The sequence below is a fragment of the Miscanthus floridulus genome, chromosome 4 (assembly GCF_019320115.1).
Source record: "Miscanthus floridulus cultivar M001 chromosome 4, ASM1932011v1, whole genome shotgun sequence".
In the NCBI taxonomy this organism is placed as follows: Eukaryota; Viridiplantae; Streptophyta; class Magnoliopsida; order Poales; family Poaceae; genus Miscanthus; species Miscanthus floridulus.
The window spans coordinates 92,035,329-92,048,545 of record NC_089583.1 but is presented as its reverse complement, the minus strand read 5'-3'; the positions used below and the strand labels follow the sequence as shown (position 1 = coordinate 92,048,545).

The window sequence follows — 13,217 nt, the reverse complement described above, 5'->3', positions numbered from 1 at the left end:
AATTGATGAAACTCTAAGTGCTAACCTAATTTATCAAAGTGATTATGAGATAAGTAGCACTACTCCAAGTGATGAAGCAATGGCGAAGATCATGACGATGGTGATGGCATGGTGATGATCAAATGCTTGAACTTGAAAAGAAGGAAGGTGGTAGCTAACTAATCCTGACTAGTGGCCCTTCTGTATAACATGTTGCAAAACACACTTCTATTTATAGCATTTATATATATATGGCGAGTCGAGTCTGCATATACAAATTAATGCCAAAAATCCACCAACTGGTACTATTGCATTAAAGGTCGTCAGTTGATTGGAGTCGAGTCAGATGGCAGGTTTTCCGTTACGCATCGACAGGCACAGTTGGGCCCAAAGTGTTTCAAAGCCCTGAAAGCCCACTTCTCAGCGACCCAGCACCCCTCAGTCCCTCAGCGACTCTGGGCTCTGGCCTAGCCTCCACTCTCTCCCAGTCCCCAGGTCCTCATCGACCTCCCTCTCGGTCTCCCCAGATCTCCCACCGGAACCCTACCCGAGCATCAGCCATGGCGATCGCGGCGCGCGTCCTGCGCCGCCTCCCGCTCCACCTCTCCCCCTCGCTCGCCCGCTCCATTTGCACAGTTTCCCCGACCGCCCCGGCCCCCGCGGCGGCGTCCGCCAAGGTCGCCGACCGCATCGTGCGCGTCCTCGCCATCGATCCCGACGGGGCGCGCCGCGAGGTGGTCGGCCTCTCAGGGCAGACACTCCTCCGCGCGCTGGCCAACGCGGGGCTCATCGAGCCGGCCTCCCACCGCCTCGAGGAGATCGACGCGTGCTCCGCCGAGTGCGAGGTCCACGTCGCGCAGGAGTGGCTCGACAAGCTGCCGCCACCGTCCTACGAGGAGCGGTACGTGCTCACGCGCGCGTCCAGGAACCGCGAGCTCAACAAGCACGCGCGCCTGGGCTGCCAGGTCGTCCTCGCGCCGGAGCTGCAGGGGATGGTCGTCGCTGTCCCCGAGCCTAAGCCGTGGGACATCCCGTAATGGCCTGCCGCGACGAAAGGCAAGGCAGATACGTGCGGCTTTTGACGCTGTGAGCCTTCTTTCATTCCCCTGGCTCGGTCAAGCTGTGCCATCCCCTTTTATGTTACGGATTTGATGAAGAATAATGATTGATGAGCAAACCTTTGAATGTGGAGTATATGAATGCTGTAATGTGGAATCCCTTTGCAATTACCGCAGTTTAATGTTTCATGGTTTGAAGTTTTGTACATTGTGATGAATGGTTGATCTAGTCTTTGCATTTCCATCTTCAAAAAAAAAAAAAAATGCTGAGCAATGGTAGAATACGAAAATTGGTCTAATATAAGCATGTGCCTAAATGATTTTCTATATTCCTTCAGAGTTCTTGATGTAGCAGCAAGATACTACGTATGTGTGTAGAGTAAACTCAATAACTCATAGTTCCGAAACTGAATCTTTTGATGCCCTTTGGTGCTGGTTTATCTGTGATCAAACTCTTATTGGCTGTTACCGTCAACCGAGACCCAACGTAATGCAATTAACATAAGCTTATTAATGTTTCAAAATGTTTAGTGTACAATATCCAGCAGACTGGTCTTATTTAACATGACTGCATAGGCATTATGTTTAGCATATTATGTAATGCGCTAATTAGAGGAGGTTAAGTTAACTTTCAATTAGAATCGTTTGCCTGTCTTTCTGATTTGGTTTTACAGTTGGTGAAAGAACTTGCTTGTGGCAATTGATCATGTTCTTTTAGATATTCGAGGTTGGGCTGCTGTTCACCGTTATATTCAAGATCACTTTGGCTCCATTTCCTTCATTGCAATGGCATGTTATCACACATTCTCTGTAAGGAAGGTCAATATTGCAGGATCATACTTTTGGATCTTTCTTTTCCTTAGTCTTTGTTTGTGCAACCTGCCTTGACACGAATTCCCCCATTCAAATGTTGTGTTCAGAGCTTTGGAGGTTGGAACTTGTATTGCCATGATGTTGTTCTGTCCACAGAACTTCAAATAGTTGTCACCGAGTGTATTTTGCTCGCCACCTCAATTGAAATCAATTCTTTGAATGTCACCGAGTGTTTTTCATGGAGCTCTGACGCGATTTGAAGAACGTCTCTGAGTGCCTGGAGATTGAAGATGACAAATAGACTGAGAGGTTTATCAGCCTCGAATGTGGAACATGGTCTTAGTGCACGTTCGGGGAACTTTGTTCCTAACGAGGAATAGGAATATATCGTGGAACATCATTCCAAATACTTTTAGAATTTAAGAAAATCTATGTCATACAACGAAATTGACCCTAATGATAAACGGTTCCCTGACCTTTCATTTTTCTTTTTGAGAGGAAAACGGTTCCCCTACCTTTCAGTGTCTACTGCGCCTGCGCTACATCAGTAGCAGATGGACTGCTCTGCAACCTCCATATTCAGCTGCAGCCACACCTGTCAAACATGCTTTCGTTTGAGATGGTCATTCGAGTTACTTCATACTCGATCGAGAGGTTATCTCTACCGATCAGCTGACATGTTACTATCCTTTCGCAACTTTGGAGTTTGGACTCCCAACAACGGCAGGGTGAAAATTACAGTCTACAGTCCACGGCTTAAAGACCTAAAGACCTCTCCTGGCACCCTCTGCCACCGAGCTTGGCATCCAGGCCCTCAGCAACCATACTGAATGCGTGCAGGAGGGTTATGTTTTGTTTCTCGCGCGAAAACAACCTTTTTTTTTTCCACAGAGACAACCCCATTTCCATTATAGCATAACAGAAATACATCACGCGGAACAACCTGGCCTAGCAGAGTTGCTGTTTGGTTTGATGCATGTACAAACAAATGCACGGAAAATGCAGCCAGTCTTTAAGGAAATGCTCTCCCGCGTGCTTGCCCGTGCGTGCGGCCATCAAAACGTGGATTTTTTACGCATGGGGCAAGCCAGTCCAGGGGAGGCTTTTGCACGGAGCCCGCCTGGCTGACACCCTAGACCCGGAAACCAATCACGTGTATAAGGTTATGTTTGGTTGTGGCTGATGTTTTATACAGTGCCATTTGGTCTCACACCGGGGTCGCCCCCACGTGGGCAACTCGGGCAGACAAACCCTAACCGTCGCGCCCCCGCCCACCCTTCCCCTCCTCTCTCCCTATGCGCCACCGCCGGAGCAGGCAACTGACAGGGCCACACGGCCTGCCAGGATGGCGGCAGTGGGTCCCTTCCTCTCGTCTGGTGGCGTGGCGGTGTGGGATGTCGTGGGCTGGTAGGCGTCGCCTCGCCGCCTAGCCGTGTGACTACGGCGGCGCCAGTTATAGGCCCGGGCAGGCGCAGGGCGGCGACGGTGGTGGGCTTCTCTTAGTCCCCCTCCGCCGTCCCCTTTCCTCCTCGCATGGCATCGGCGGTTGGGCCGGCCTAGTCTACCGGATCTCGTGCCCTAGCGGCCGAATTCGGCGCCCCTAGGTCGGGGGGGGGCGGTGCCGATGGTGTCGTCCATGGTGGGGGCGGCTGCGCAGGCCTAGGGCACCGAGTTCTCTGTCCTCGCGGTCGGATCCGGAGCCCATTAGGCTAGGAATGGCACCATAGTGGCGGGGCACGCATGCCCGGCAGGGGCTAGTAACGTTGGCTGCAGGTGCCAGGGCCGGTGACGATGGCCGGCAACGGCTTCGGCTTGCGGCGATGTGGCACGCACAGCAAGGTAAAGCCTGGTCCCGTGTGCTCGGGCGGAGGGGGTGGCATCGCCGGTTGACAATGGTTTCGGCTATGCAGTTGTTCCGTGCAACCGGCGCGTCGATGCCCCTCTGGAAGGGTTTCTATAGGATGGCAGGGCAGCGATGATGGCGGAGACACCATGCTATGACCTAGGGTCTTGGCCCGACTATGTGCTGGGGGACATCTTGGGTGAAAGCCTCAGCGACAGTGACGCCCGTGGGCGCCGCTTCCCCTATTGAAGACGTCATGATCCCCCAGCACTGTCTTCCATGGGAAGTGTGGCAGAACCGCCCGGAAATAACACACTTACGAAGGTGCTTGTCTTCCACTAGACACTAAGCACCCCGAAGGTGAGCTGCATCAGGCAGTTTTGTCGAGCATACCCCATGGAAGAACCCGAAAATCCATATTTTCAACAGGATCATAAATGGGAGAATAAAGCTTACAACATTTTTGCGATTTCTTACATCACTTTCCATGCAACATCATAGTATAATATTTATTGTTTATAACAGCGGTAAGGAAAATGAACCCTAGGCCCTATTTACTTTGGATTTTGGTGTTTGATGACCAACACAACCAAATTGGATTAATGAATTTGTAAGTAATTATTTTGTAGTTCAATAGGGTGCAAGACGTGACTTGGACGAAGGCGACGTGATGATCCTATGATCAACACTACAAGCAAGACCTTAGGAGCACAAGAGAAGACCCAAGATATCAAGCAAAGTCCAAGCACGAAGATATGAACCAAACTGCACGCAAGATCGCGAAGAAATGAGCTCACAGAAGTGATCGGACGCTGGACCGGACGCTGGAGGAAAGTGACCGGACGCTCCAATCAAGAGGCTCGGCAACAGGCGTGACCGGACGCTGGACCGGACGCTGGCGGCAGATCGACCGGACGCAGGACAACAGAGTCCAGTCGAGTATAGAGAGGTTCCAGAGCGGCGAAAAATGCGATCGGACGGGTCCGGTGGCATGTGACCGGACGCTGGCAGCGTCCGATCAGTTGTTCGCAGGTACAACGGTCGGGACGACCGGACGCATCCATTCAGGACGACTCCAGCGTTCGGTCAGTAGCAGAAAAGCAGGATTTCATCCCCAACGGCTACTTTCTCAGTGGGACTTATAAATACAACCCCCAACCGGCCATTTGGTAGGAGTGGAGTGGCTCGGCGCGGCTTGGCCAGCAAGAGGGCAGGCGGGGTGAGAGGCGCGTCGCGGTGGCGTCTCGGCAGGCGGCACTGGCCTACAGGGAAAGGCCATGACCAGCCCGGGGCCGAGCCCGCCGCCAGCCGTGCACGCGCGCGAGGCGACCGTGCCCACGGGGCAAAACAGACGAAACGGTGTCACGCACGCTTATTAAAATGGGCCAAAAACTACTTACCAACTCTGTGAAGACTCAACCAACTCCATGAACCCAAAGTCGATACTAACACCTAGCTAACGAAGCAAATCTCACATCCAGAGAGTGACCAGAGAGGGAGATAGGGAGGTGCCAACATGGGTTCATCACGCTAAACGCTGGTTCACGAACTGAGCACCGAATCAGGGTTCGCAGCGCGTTCTAGTGAAGTTAGGGCAATTTTAGAGCGGACAACGTGACATCCAACACAATGTCGACCTATGCCATGCTCAAGCACTCACTTTGATGCAATCGACAATACCAAAACATGCAGCTAGTGTTTAAACTATTTTTGTTAGAAATTAAATGTCAAAATAGCATTGTCTATTATCATTTCAGACTTACAAGAATTCAATGTCCGATTAGTACTAACCTCCCCTAACATTTTTTATTGAATTTTTAAAAGGTCTAAACCTTGCCGGATTCAACTAACAATTGTACCATGACCTAGCCCATAATACATACTAACTCTTAGAAACAAAATATCTAAGTACTTCCTAATTAGTTTGTCCAATATAGTTCGCCAAAGAATGATACTTTTAAACACAAGTTCAAGCGTTTGTCGGCAACGAAATGACCCTTCTTAAATCCCAAGTTTGATTTTTGAACTTCCCAAATTACTAACTAATAGTATTTATTCTCTAAAAATTAATGTTGCATTTCCATCTACTACACTTACACTCTAAACTTTATTCAAGTACTACATACAAATTATATTTAATTTTTATTTATAAAAATTACTTCCGTGCTAATATTTAGAACTACTTATTCTACCCTTCGTGTTAGGATTTTTCATTAACACATATAGGCATTTAAGTAAACTAACTCACTATATTTATAGATCTATCTCTCAGGCCATAATCTCAGTGCTTAGTGAGCTCATAACACCAGAGATGTTACAGAAAGCCTGGTCCATCTCGGACTGATCGACAGTGGCGTCCCTGATGTCATTCCCTTCCTAAAGGTGTCACTATTGAAGTTCGTCTCGGCCACGACAGTCGCCTTCAGTTGATGCTCTTCGCTTCTCGACACTCGGTGTGTGTGGAGGGGGGCTTGTAACGTGAAGTCGGAGCTGCTACGTCACGGGATGTGGCTCAACAATGATGGCATGAGGCGAACTCTCCTTCGTCGACTAGACTTCTTTGGAGGACGGACAAAAGCTGGGGGCGGGGCGTAGGATCAAGATCGGAAGTCGGAGCTGCTCTTTGGTTTGAGCTCGACAATGATGACCTGTTGTGGCCTTTCGCTTTGGCCCATCTGCCTATCTTCGTTAGGATCATCTAGGGCCTGCCATGGGAAGTCGGGGCTGCTGGCTACTTTGCAAGTCATGCTCGACAAGGATGACTCATGACTATTTTGTGCTCTTTCGCGTCGCATGGGTGGGTCAGGCCCTTCGTGTGTCCTGTGTTGGCACCACATTTGCCTACCCTTCTACAATTCGTTTGTCTTAATTGAGCGACAGAGCTTCCTACCCTTATTTAAAAAAAAGTTTGGTTGCTCGAGCGGAAACAACTTTGTTTTCACACGAGGCAACCCCATTTCCATTATAGCATAACAGAAATATGTCACGCAGGAACAACCTAGCCCAACTTGCTTTGATGCATGTACAAACAAATGCACAGAAATGCAGCCAGTCTTTAAGGAAGCGCTCTCCCACGCACTTGCCCGTGCATGTGGACATCAAAACACGTTTTTTTCGCACGGGGCGAGCCAGGCTAGGGGGCGGCTTTTGCATGAAGCAAGCCTGGCCGACACCCTAGACCAGGGAACCAATCATGTGTATATTGCATCTGGCGAGCCAGGTGGACACAGTAAATCATGTTTGCGAAAGGGCCTGCGATGAGTGGTAGTATTGTCTAGTGGGACGCTACCCACTAGAGTTCAAACCCTCATGTGTGTTGTCCAGTGAGACGCTACTTCACTAGAGTTCAAACCCTCATGTTACACCTTTTTCTGATTTCTTTTTCAGAAAAGCAGGGTGCACATATACATACGCGTTCGGTGGTATTACGCGTTTTCCATGCACCGGAGGCTTGGAGGCCAGAGAGCCTACTAGTCTCTTTCTTTGCGTGTGTATGGATGCACACGCGTGTGTGTGCTTGTGGTGTGAGTGTAGAGTGTGTGGGATTGTGTGTGTCAAAGCTGTACCCAATAAAAAAAATACTAAATCATGTTTTAGTAGCAAACAACTTAGAATAGAATCAAATTAAATAAGAGGAGCCAAACCACACCAGCTAGCCTAACTCCACAAAGTGACCATATTTGTGCTCATGTGCTTGTGGGTGAACTACAGTTCCACTACAAATTAAGGCATGGACCTGTAGCCAGTAGCCACAAGGCTGCATCTAATTATTCTAGTTATTAAAAAAGGAATAAGGGTGCAGACATACAATGCACTGTAAGTTCAAGAAGAAAAACCGTAGAAGTGTATAGCACCAACCTGTTTTGAGCTCCACATCTGAATATGCAATCTGCTGAAGCACGTACGGTTCAGAAGAAAGTCCCATGGATTTATTACTCGGCCCCTGCACCGACATGTCACTGCTGAGCGAACCACCTAATGCCATCTCGATATCTTTCTCAAACATCGACCAGACGCCCTTGGTTTCGGATCCATGCTCGAGCAAGCACACTTTCTTTGTCCGATTGAGAAGCATAACTACGACCTTGGAGATGGGCCACATGATCATCTCGGGGGAGTCCTTCGTGGGGTCGAGCACCTCGGCAATGTCGCAGACATCGTTGATTGCCTTGTCAGTAACTGAGAGCCCCGCCGCTACTCCGTTGCCAAGGTGGTTCTGGGCCTGGCTCAGCAGGTACATGAGCGGATTTTTGTTGCTGACGGTGAGGGAGGCGGACATGCAGAAGTGATCGGAGCTGGCAAATTCGAGCTGCACTAGTTCTGGTGGTAGTAGTTGTACAGGAGTACCGTCACGTGGACCCGCGCAACAACATAACCACATCAGTGGCGGTGTAGTGGGGTAAAGTCGCCGACGAGTTATTGCAAAAACAAAAGAGAATCCCCAAAGCTGCAAGCCCGAAACAAATAAGCCACAATAAGCTCCATGATGGCGCCGCGAGGAAAGTCGCAGCTCGATCGGCAATTGCCAAAAAATTAGTGTGTGATCAACACTAAGTGGAACAATGTTATGGATTAGCCTATAGAAGCCTCGAAGTTCGAATGCTCCAAGCACGTAGCACGCCGCAGTGACCCAAATCCACCCCCAGAATAAATCGCACGGGGAGGAGGCGCAAGCCCCATGCTCCGTTCCTCAACCCCGATCGACCCTCTAGAAAACCCCACCACAACCGGGTCACAACTGATGAAAAGGAGAAATGGGTCGAGCACAAGCTTCTTCACCTGACGCGCCACCGTGAAGAAAAGTAACTAGAGTGTTCTGGGCACCATAAACACTCGAGTGATGCAAAGACAGACTCTTTGGCAAGTAAGGTAGTGATGCATAAACAGCTCTTTGGGAAGCAAGGTAGTTGGTGCATGCGCAACATTTATACCTACCTCGAGAGTCACGAGGTGTTTGGATTTTAGCCAATCCCTTCAATACTCACCTCGTATTTTGAAAAATTAAATATTCTCAAATTTAATCAAATATATGTATAAATTATTAATATTTATAACAAGTATCATTCAATTACCTAGGTAATTTATTTATATAATAAATCTATTTGAGATACAAATGTTGATACTAATTTTTATAAATTTAGTCAAACATCAATATGATTTGACCAGGGGGAGAGATGTCGCCCTGATTTTCATCTTAAGAAGCTGGTGCCGTGACTCGAACCCGGACTGGCTCAGCCAACCGCTTCTATGGCGTGTTGTGCTGACCAGTTGCACCATGAGAGTGTTGGCAAAAAAAACATCAATATGGACAATGATCATTTAGCATGATTGGCCTCACTTGGACATGGCCATTAATCATCATATGGAAATGCGCAAGACAAATGTATGACTTCTTGGGTATTTTATTTCACCGACCTAACGTGTGGTAGAGAAGAACTTGGCTAGGTTTAGGATAGATAGTCATAATATCAAAATAGGCAAATGTGCTTGCTAATTGGTTATCTAGTGCCACTAGGTGATATCTAACTCAAGAGTGCATTTAGGGCGCATTTGGTTCGTCTCCACACCACGCCGCAACTCGATAGAGCACGCCGCGACTAAGGTTAGCCAATGTTTGCTTCGTGACCTAACTTACGGTGAGCCGCACTTTGCCTACACGGTGCTAGTTCATTTTGACGCTGCTACTAGCCAAAACTCTGGCGCAGGTTTTGCTCGCTAGACTTTTGGTGCAGCCAGAGTTGAGTTGCATCGATCTGCGGTAACAAGCCAAAGCCTTAGATTGAGTGGCATGGAAAGAAAGCAAGTGAAAACCTTTGTGAAGTATTTGAAAAATGCTAACTTAGTGCTAAAGGTGTTAGGTTGTTTCTAGAGTCATCATTGGAGTTAGCACATTCAAAAAGGTTTGGAGAGAGGGGCTTGGTGGGTTGTTTACATATTATTTTTGCGAAGGTGGGTTGTTTACATAGTTACCAGATAAGTCTGTTGCCCCTTGAGGGGGGGGGGGGGGTTGGAGCTTAGGCCCCTGCTAACCCCGACCAATGCAATTCGAACGTCATATGCACAGTGGATAGCTGCACCAGAAAACTCTAGTGCTACCAGGGGGTTGAACACTAGAAAATAGGGTGGCCAAGGTGTTCTGATCTATCGACGTCTTAAAACAGAGGATGTGGTACCGAAAAGGTCTAGTGTCTAGTCATCGGAGGATTCTGTTGGTGGCAACAACCTTCTAAAGAATGTTCTAGGGGGCACTAAATTTCTCCGATGGTGGCCTTTGCAGGGGGCACTAGAGCTTAGGCTCCGCCTTAGGTACATCTACAATGTTCGTGGGTGTCTTGGTGTACTCACCGGAGTTCTCCGTTGTTCATCGGAGACTTTGCACCGGAGTGAGCAACATGCAATGGCTAGTTTTTCAAACTGTTAATTATTAAGGGAGTTTCGATGTCCCCACCAAAGCTTTATGGTCACCCCATAGAGGCCGTGTGAGGGAGTAACAACTAGTTTGGATTGCGGGCTTATAATAGGAGGTGTGGCCAGGTGAGTTGAGATTCCTGGTGCCCAAGGATCATATCCACACACATTAAAGCCAAAGCTAGCCCTCCACTCACAATGCCAAGTTGAGATCATGTTCGTGGTGAGACTAAAGTGATCTAGTGCATTTGATTGAGAGAGATAGCATCTAGTGGCACTACTAGCTAGTTTGCAAGCGGTTGGCTTGTTACCTCTTGGAGGTTGCCACCTCCTAGATGGCATGGTGGCTACGACTTCGTGAAGCACCGTGTGAAGAATGTGAGGTAGCTTCAGAGGAGGATTTGTTCAGGGTTCTTGTGCTCATCCTTGTCAGAGGAAGGCGAAGAGTAACTCTAGTAGGTCGAGTGGCTTGTGGAGCGCCTTGTTGGTCGACCGGCTCATAGGCTAGCGCTCATGTCGAAGCCTACCTTACAAAGTAGACCAAGATTGAGGGCTTAGTGAGCTAGCGGAGGAGCGGCGATCCTTGGATTCACCTAAACAGGGAGTGTGGAGGAGCGGAGGACTTGTTCAGGCTTTAGAGGAGGAGCGAAGGAGCTTTAGAGAAATGTGGGAGCTCCTTGTTGACTTAGGAGCTGTTCATGATGTTACCATCTCACTAAGGTGAGCTCCGGCAAGCTTGTAATTGCCCTAGAGGTAGTGGAAATGCAAACTTGAACTTGGTGAAGGCTTGGAGAGGCAAGGATTAAAAATCCTAGTCTTTGTGACCACCATAAAAACTAGGACATGGGCTAACCTTAGTGGTTCGGCTAAACCCTAGGAAAATTGCTTGTCTCTTTGAGTTCTTTGAGGTTGTAATGATGGGCTTTGCCCCCATTGTGCTTTCATTGGTTGCTAGTCTTGTGAACTTGTGCTTGTAGGAACAACCAAAGGTCTTTACTTAGAGATCATCATCAACGTCTTTTGGTCACTTAGCCAAGTTCATATCTTAATGGAAGTAGATGGTAGCCTAGTTGTAGACTTGTAGTTGTAGCCTGATAGTAAGTTAGCTTAGTTGTTCTTGTAGTTGTTGCTAGAGTAAGGTAGATTAGAGTAGTTTCTAATTGTTGTGTTGCTCTTAGTTGAGCTCTTGCTCTAGTCTCTTCTTGCTAGTGTTGCTCTTGTGTCTAGTGTATGTGGTTTACTACCCTTTGTGCTGTTCAATTGGGTGCAAAAACAATTGAGCAACAAGTAATAATCCACTTCAAAAGTGTTGACTACATTTTGTAGATCACCTATTCAACCCCTGCTAGGCTCATTTTTGTGAAACCCATGTGCTTCAATGTATTATATTTGACAAATTAAGCAACAACAGTTTACCAAGATAAACCATTGTTGCTTAATTTGTCAAGTATAATATGCTGAGGCACATTTTTTATTTTTGTGTTAAGATTTATTGGCTCTAAGGTCACTTGTATGTGTGCGTGACATTGGCTAGATGACCAATAGTATTTGTTTCTTTGTGTGATACTGTGGGGGGTACGACCCCGGATACCCACGGCAGACCACATGGGCTATGCCCCTAGGGGTGGCCCAGCCCACAAGAAGAAGCCTTGCGAGGCACGACTCTGCTTGGCACCTTCCGCAAGACATCGAGAAGATATCCTGAAGATACTACGAGATCTGTTAGGATATGTATATCCCAAGATTCCTGTAATCAGTTATTACTTTCTGGTTATCTCTTAGATCTAACCGACTTGTAACCCTACCTCCTGGACTATATAAGGCGGGCAGGGACCCCCTCTAAAATCACGGCATATCATACGATAGCTAATACAAACCAACAGACGACATGAGTAGGGTATTACGTCATACTGATGGCCTAAACCTGTCTAACTCGTGTGTCTCTATTGCCTTCTTATTCTTGATCTCACGCTCCTCTACCGATCAATCTACCTTCGTGGGATACCCCTCGGAGGACTACCGACGATAATCTATCGACAATTGGCGCGCCAGGTAGGGGTGTGCATGCTATTTCCTTGTCGAACAAGATGGCTTTTTCCGCAGGCTCTTTGTTCCTTCCACAGCCTGGCCAGATCTTCACGGTTGGATCCATCTCGTGGGTCATCAACGCTGATGGAGTCGGAGAGCTCCTCAAGCCAGAGCAGATCATTTCTACGCCGGCCACCCCTGCGCCTGCAACTGTAGATCTGATCTCGGAGGCAATTCCAAGATCTCTTTCAGCAACAACTCGTTGTCCGCTTCCTCGCTACCAGAGGTGGCTGATCAACAACAATGATCTGATCGGATCTATCGATCGGGTCGGACTAAAGCTCGCCGATTGTCTCTCCGTCGCTGAATCGGCACTAGACACTCTGGTTCAGCACTGACCACCCTCCGATCCAGATCTATCGGAGGGTGCTCGGGAAACTGCAAGGGCTATGGCCCTACCTTTCAGATTCTCCAACACCGCCGCCGCTTACCAGCATGCCCTAAGGGGCAAACTCGCCGACCAAATCGCTGTCTAGCTCCCGCCAGCTGTCAACACGCTACACTTAGGCCGGAGCCCTGGGGCGCACCTCCAGACCATCCCGGAAGAAACTCCGGGCTCCGAGTCTCAGGGCTCTACGAAGACCCTCGCCAAAACCTTCTCCGATCAATTTCTCCTCCCACCCTTCCAGGGTGGTGCAATCTTCAACGTCAGCATCGACAGCCCTCCTTAGAACGGTGAAACCGAGAAGGAGCGCGCTGCTCGGGAAAGTCAAAACGTCAACCGCGCGTAGCGGTGAGAGAACGAGGCAGCCATCGCAAGGGCCGAGGCTGCTTGGAATAATCAGCTTGACTCTCAAGGAAGACCGCTCCCGCTCTACCGCAACCTCGACAAAGAATTTCTCCATGTCGACAGCCACGATGTCTTCAAGACTTCAAGCGCCAATTTGGCAGTAGCTGCCAATGAGCTCGCTCGTTTCCCTCAAATGCCCGAGCTCACCAAGATCACCGCTATGCTTAAAGCGGCTCACTGTCAGGTCAATGAGATCCGCGAGGACTAGAGACCTTCATGCTCTACGAGCACGATTCAC

The 13,217-nt window shown here is 48.7% G+C and overlaps 1 protein-coding gene across 1 annotated transcript; it reads left to right on the top strand.

Moving 5' to 3' along the window:
• Positions 1-420: 420 nt before the first annotated feature.
• LOC136552115 (uncharacterized) lies at positions 421-1,194 on the top strand. Its single transcript, XM_066543661.1, has one exon. It carries the CDS (start codon positions 540-542, stop codon positions 1,014-1,016), a length of 477 nt encoding a protein of 158 aa, XP_066399758.1. The 5' UTR covers positions 421-539; the 3' UTR covers positions 1,017-1,194.
• Positions 1,195-13,217: the final 12,023 nt, after the last annotated feature.

Bases quoted from the DNA above. Each gene is read 5' to 3' on its own strand.
- LOC136552115 (XM_066543661.1), top strand. From the start codon at position 540: ATGGCGATCGCGGCGCGCGTCCTGCGCCGCCTCCCGCTCCACCTCTCC.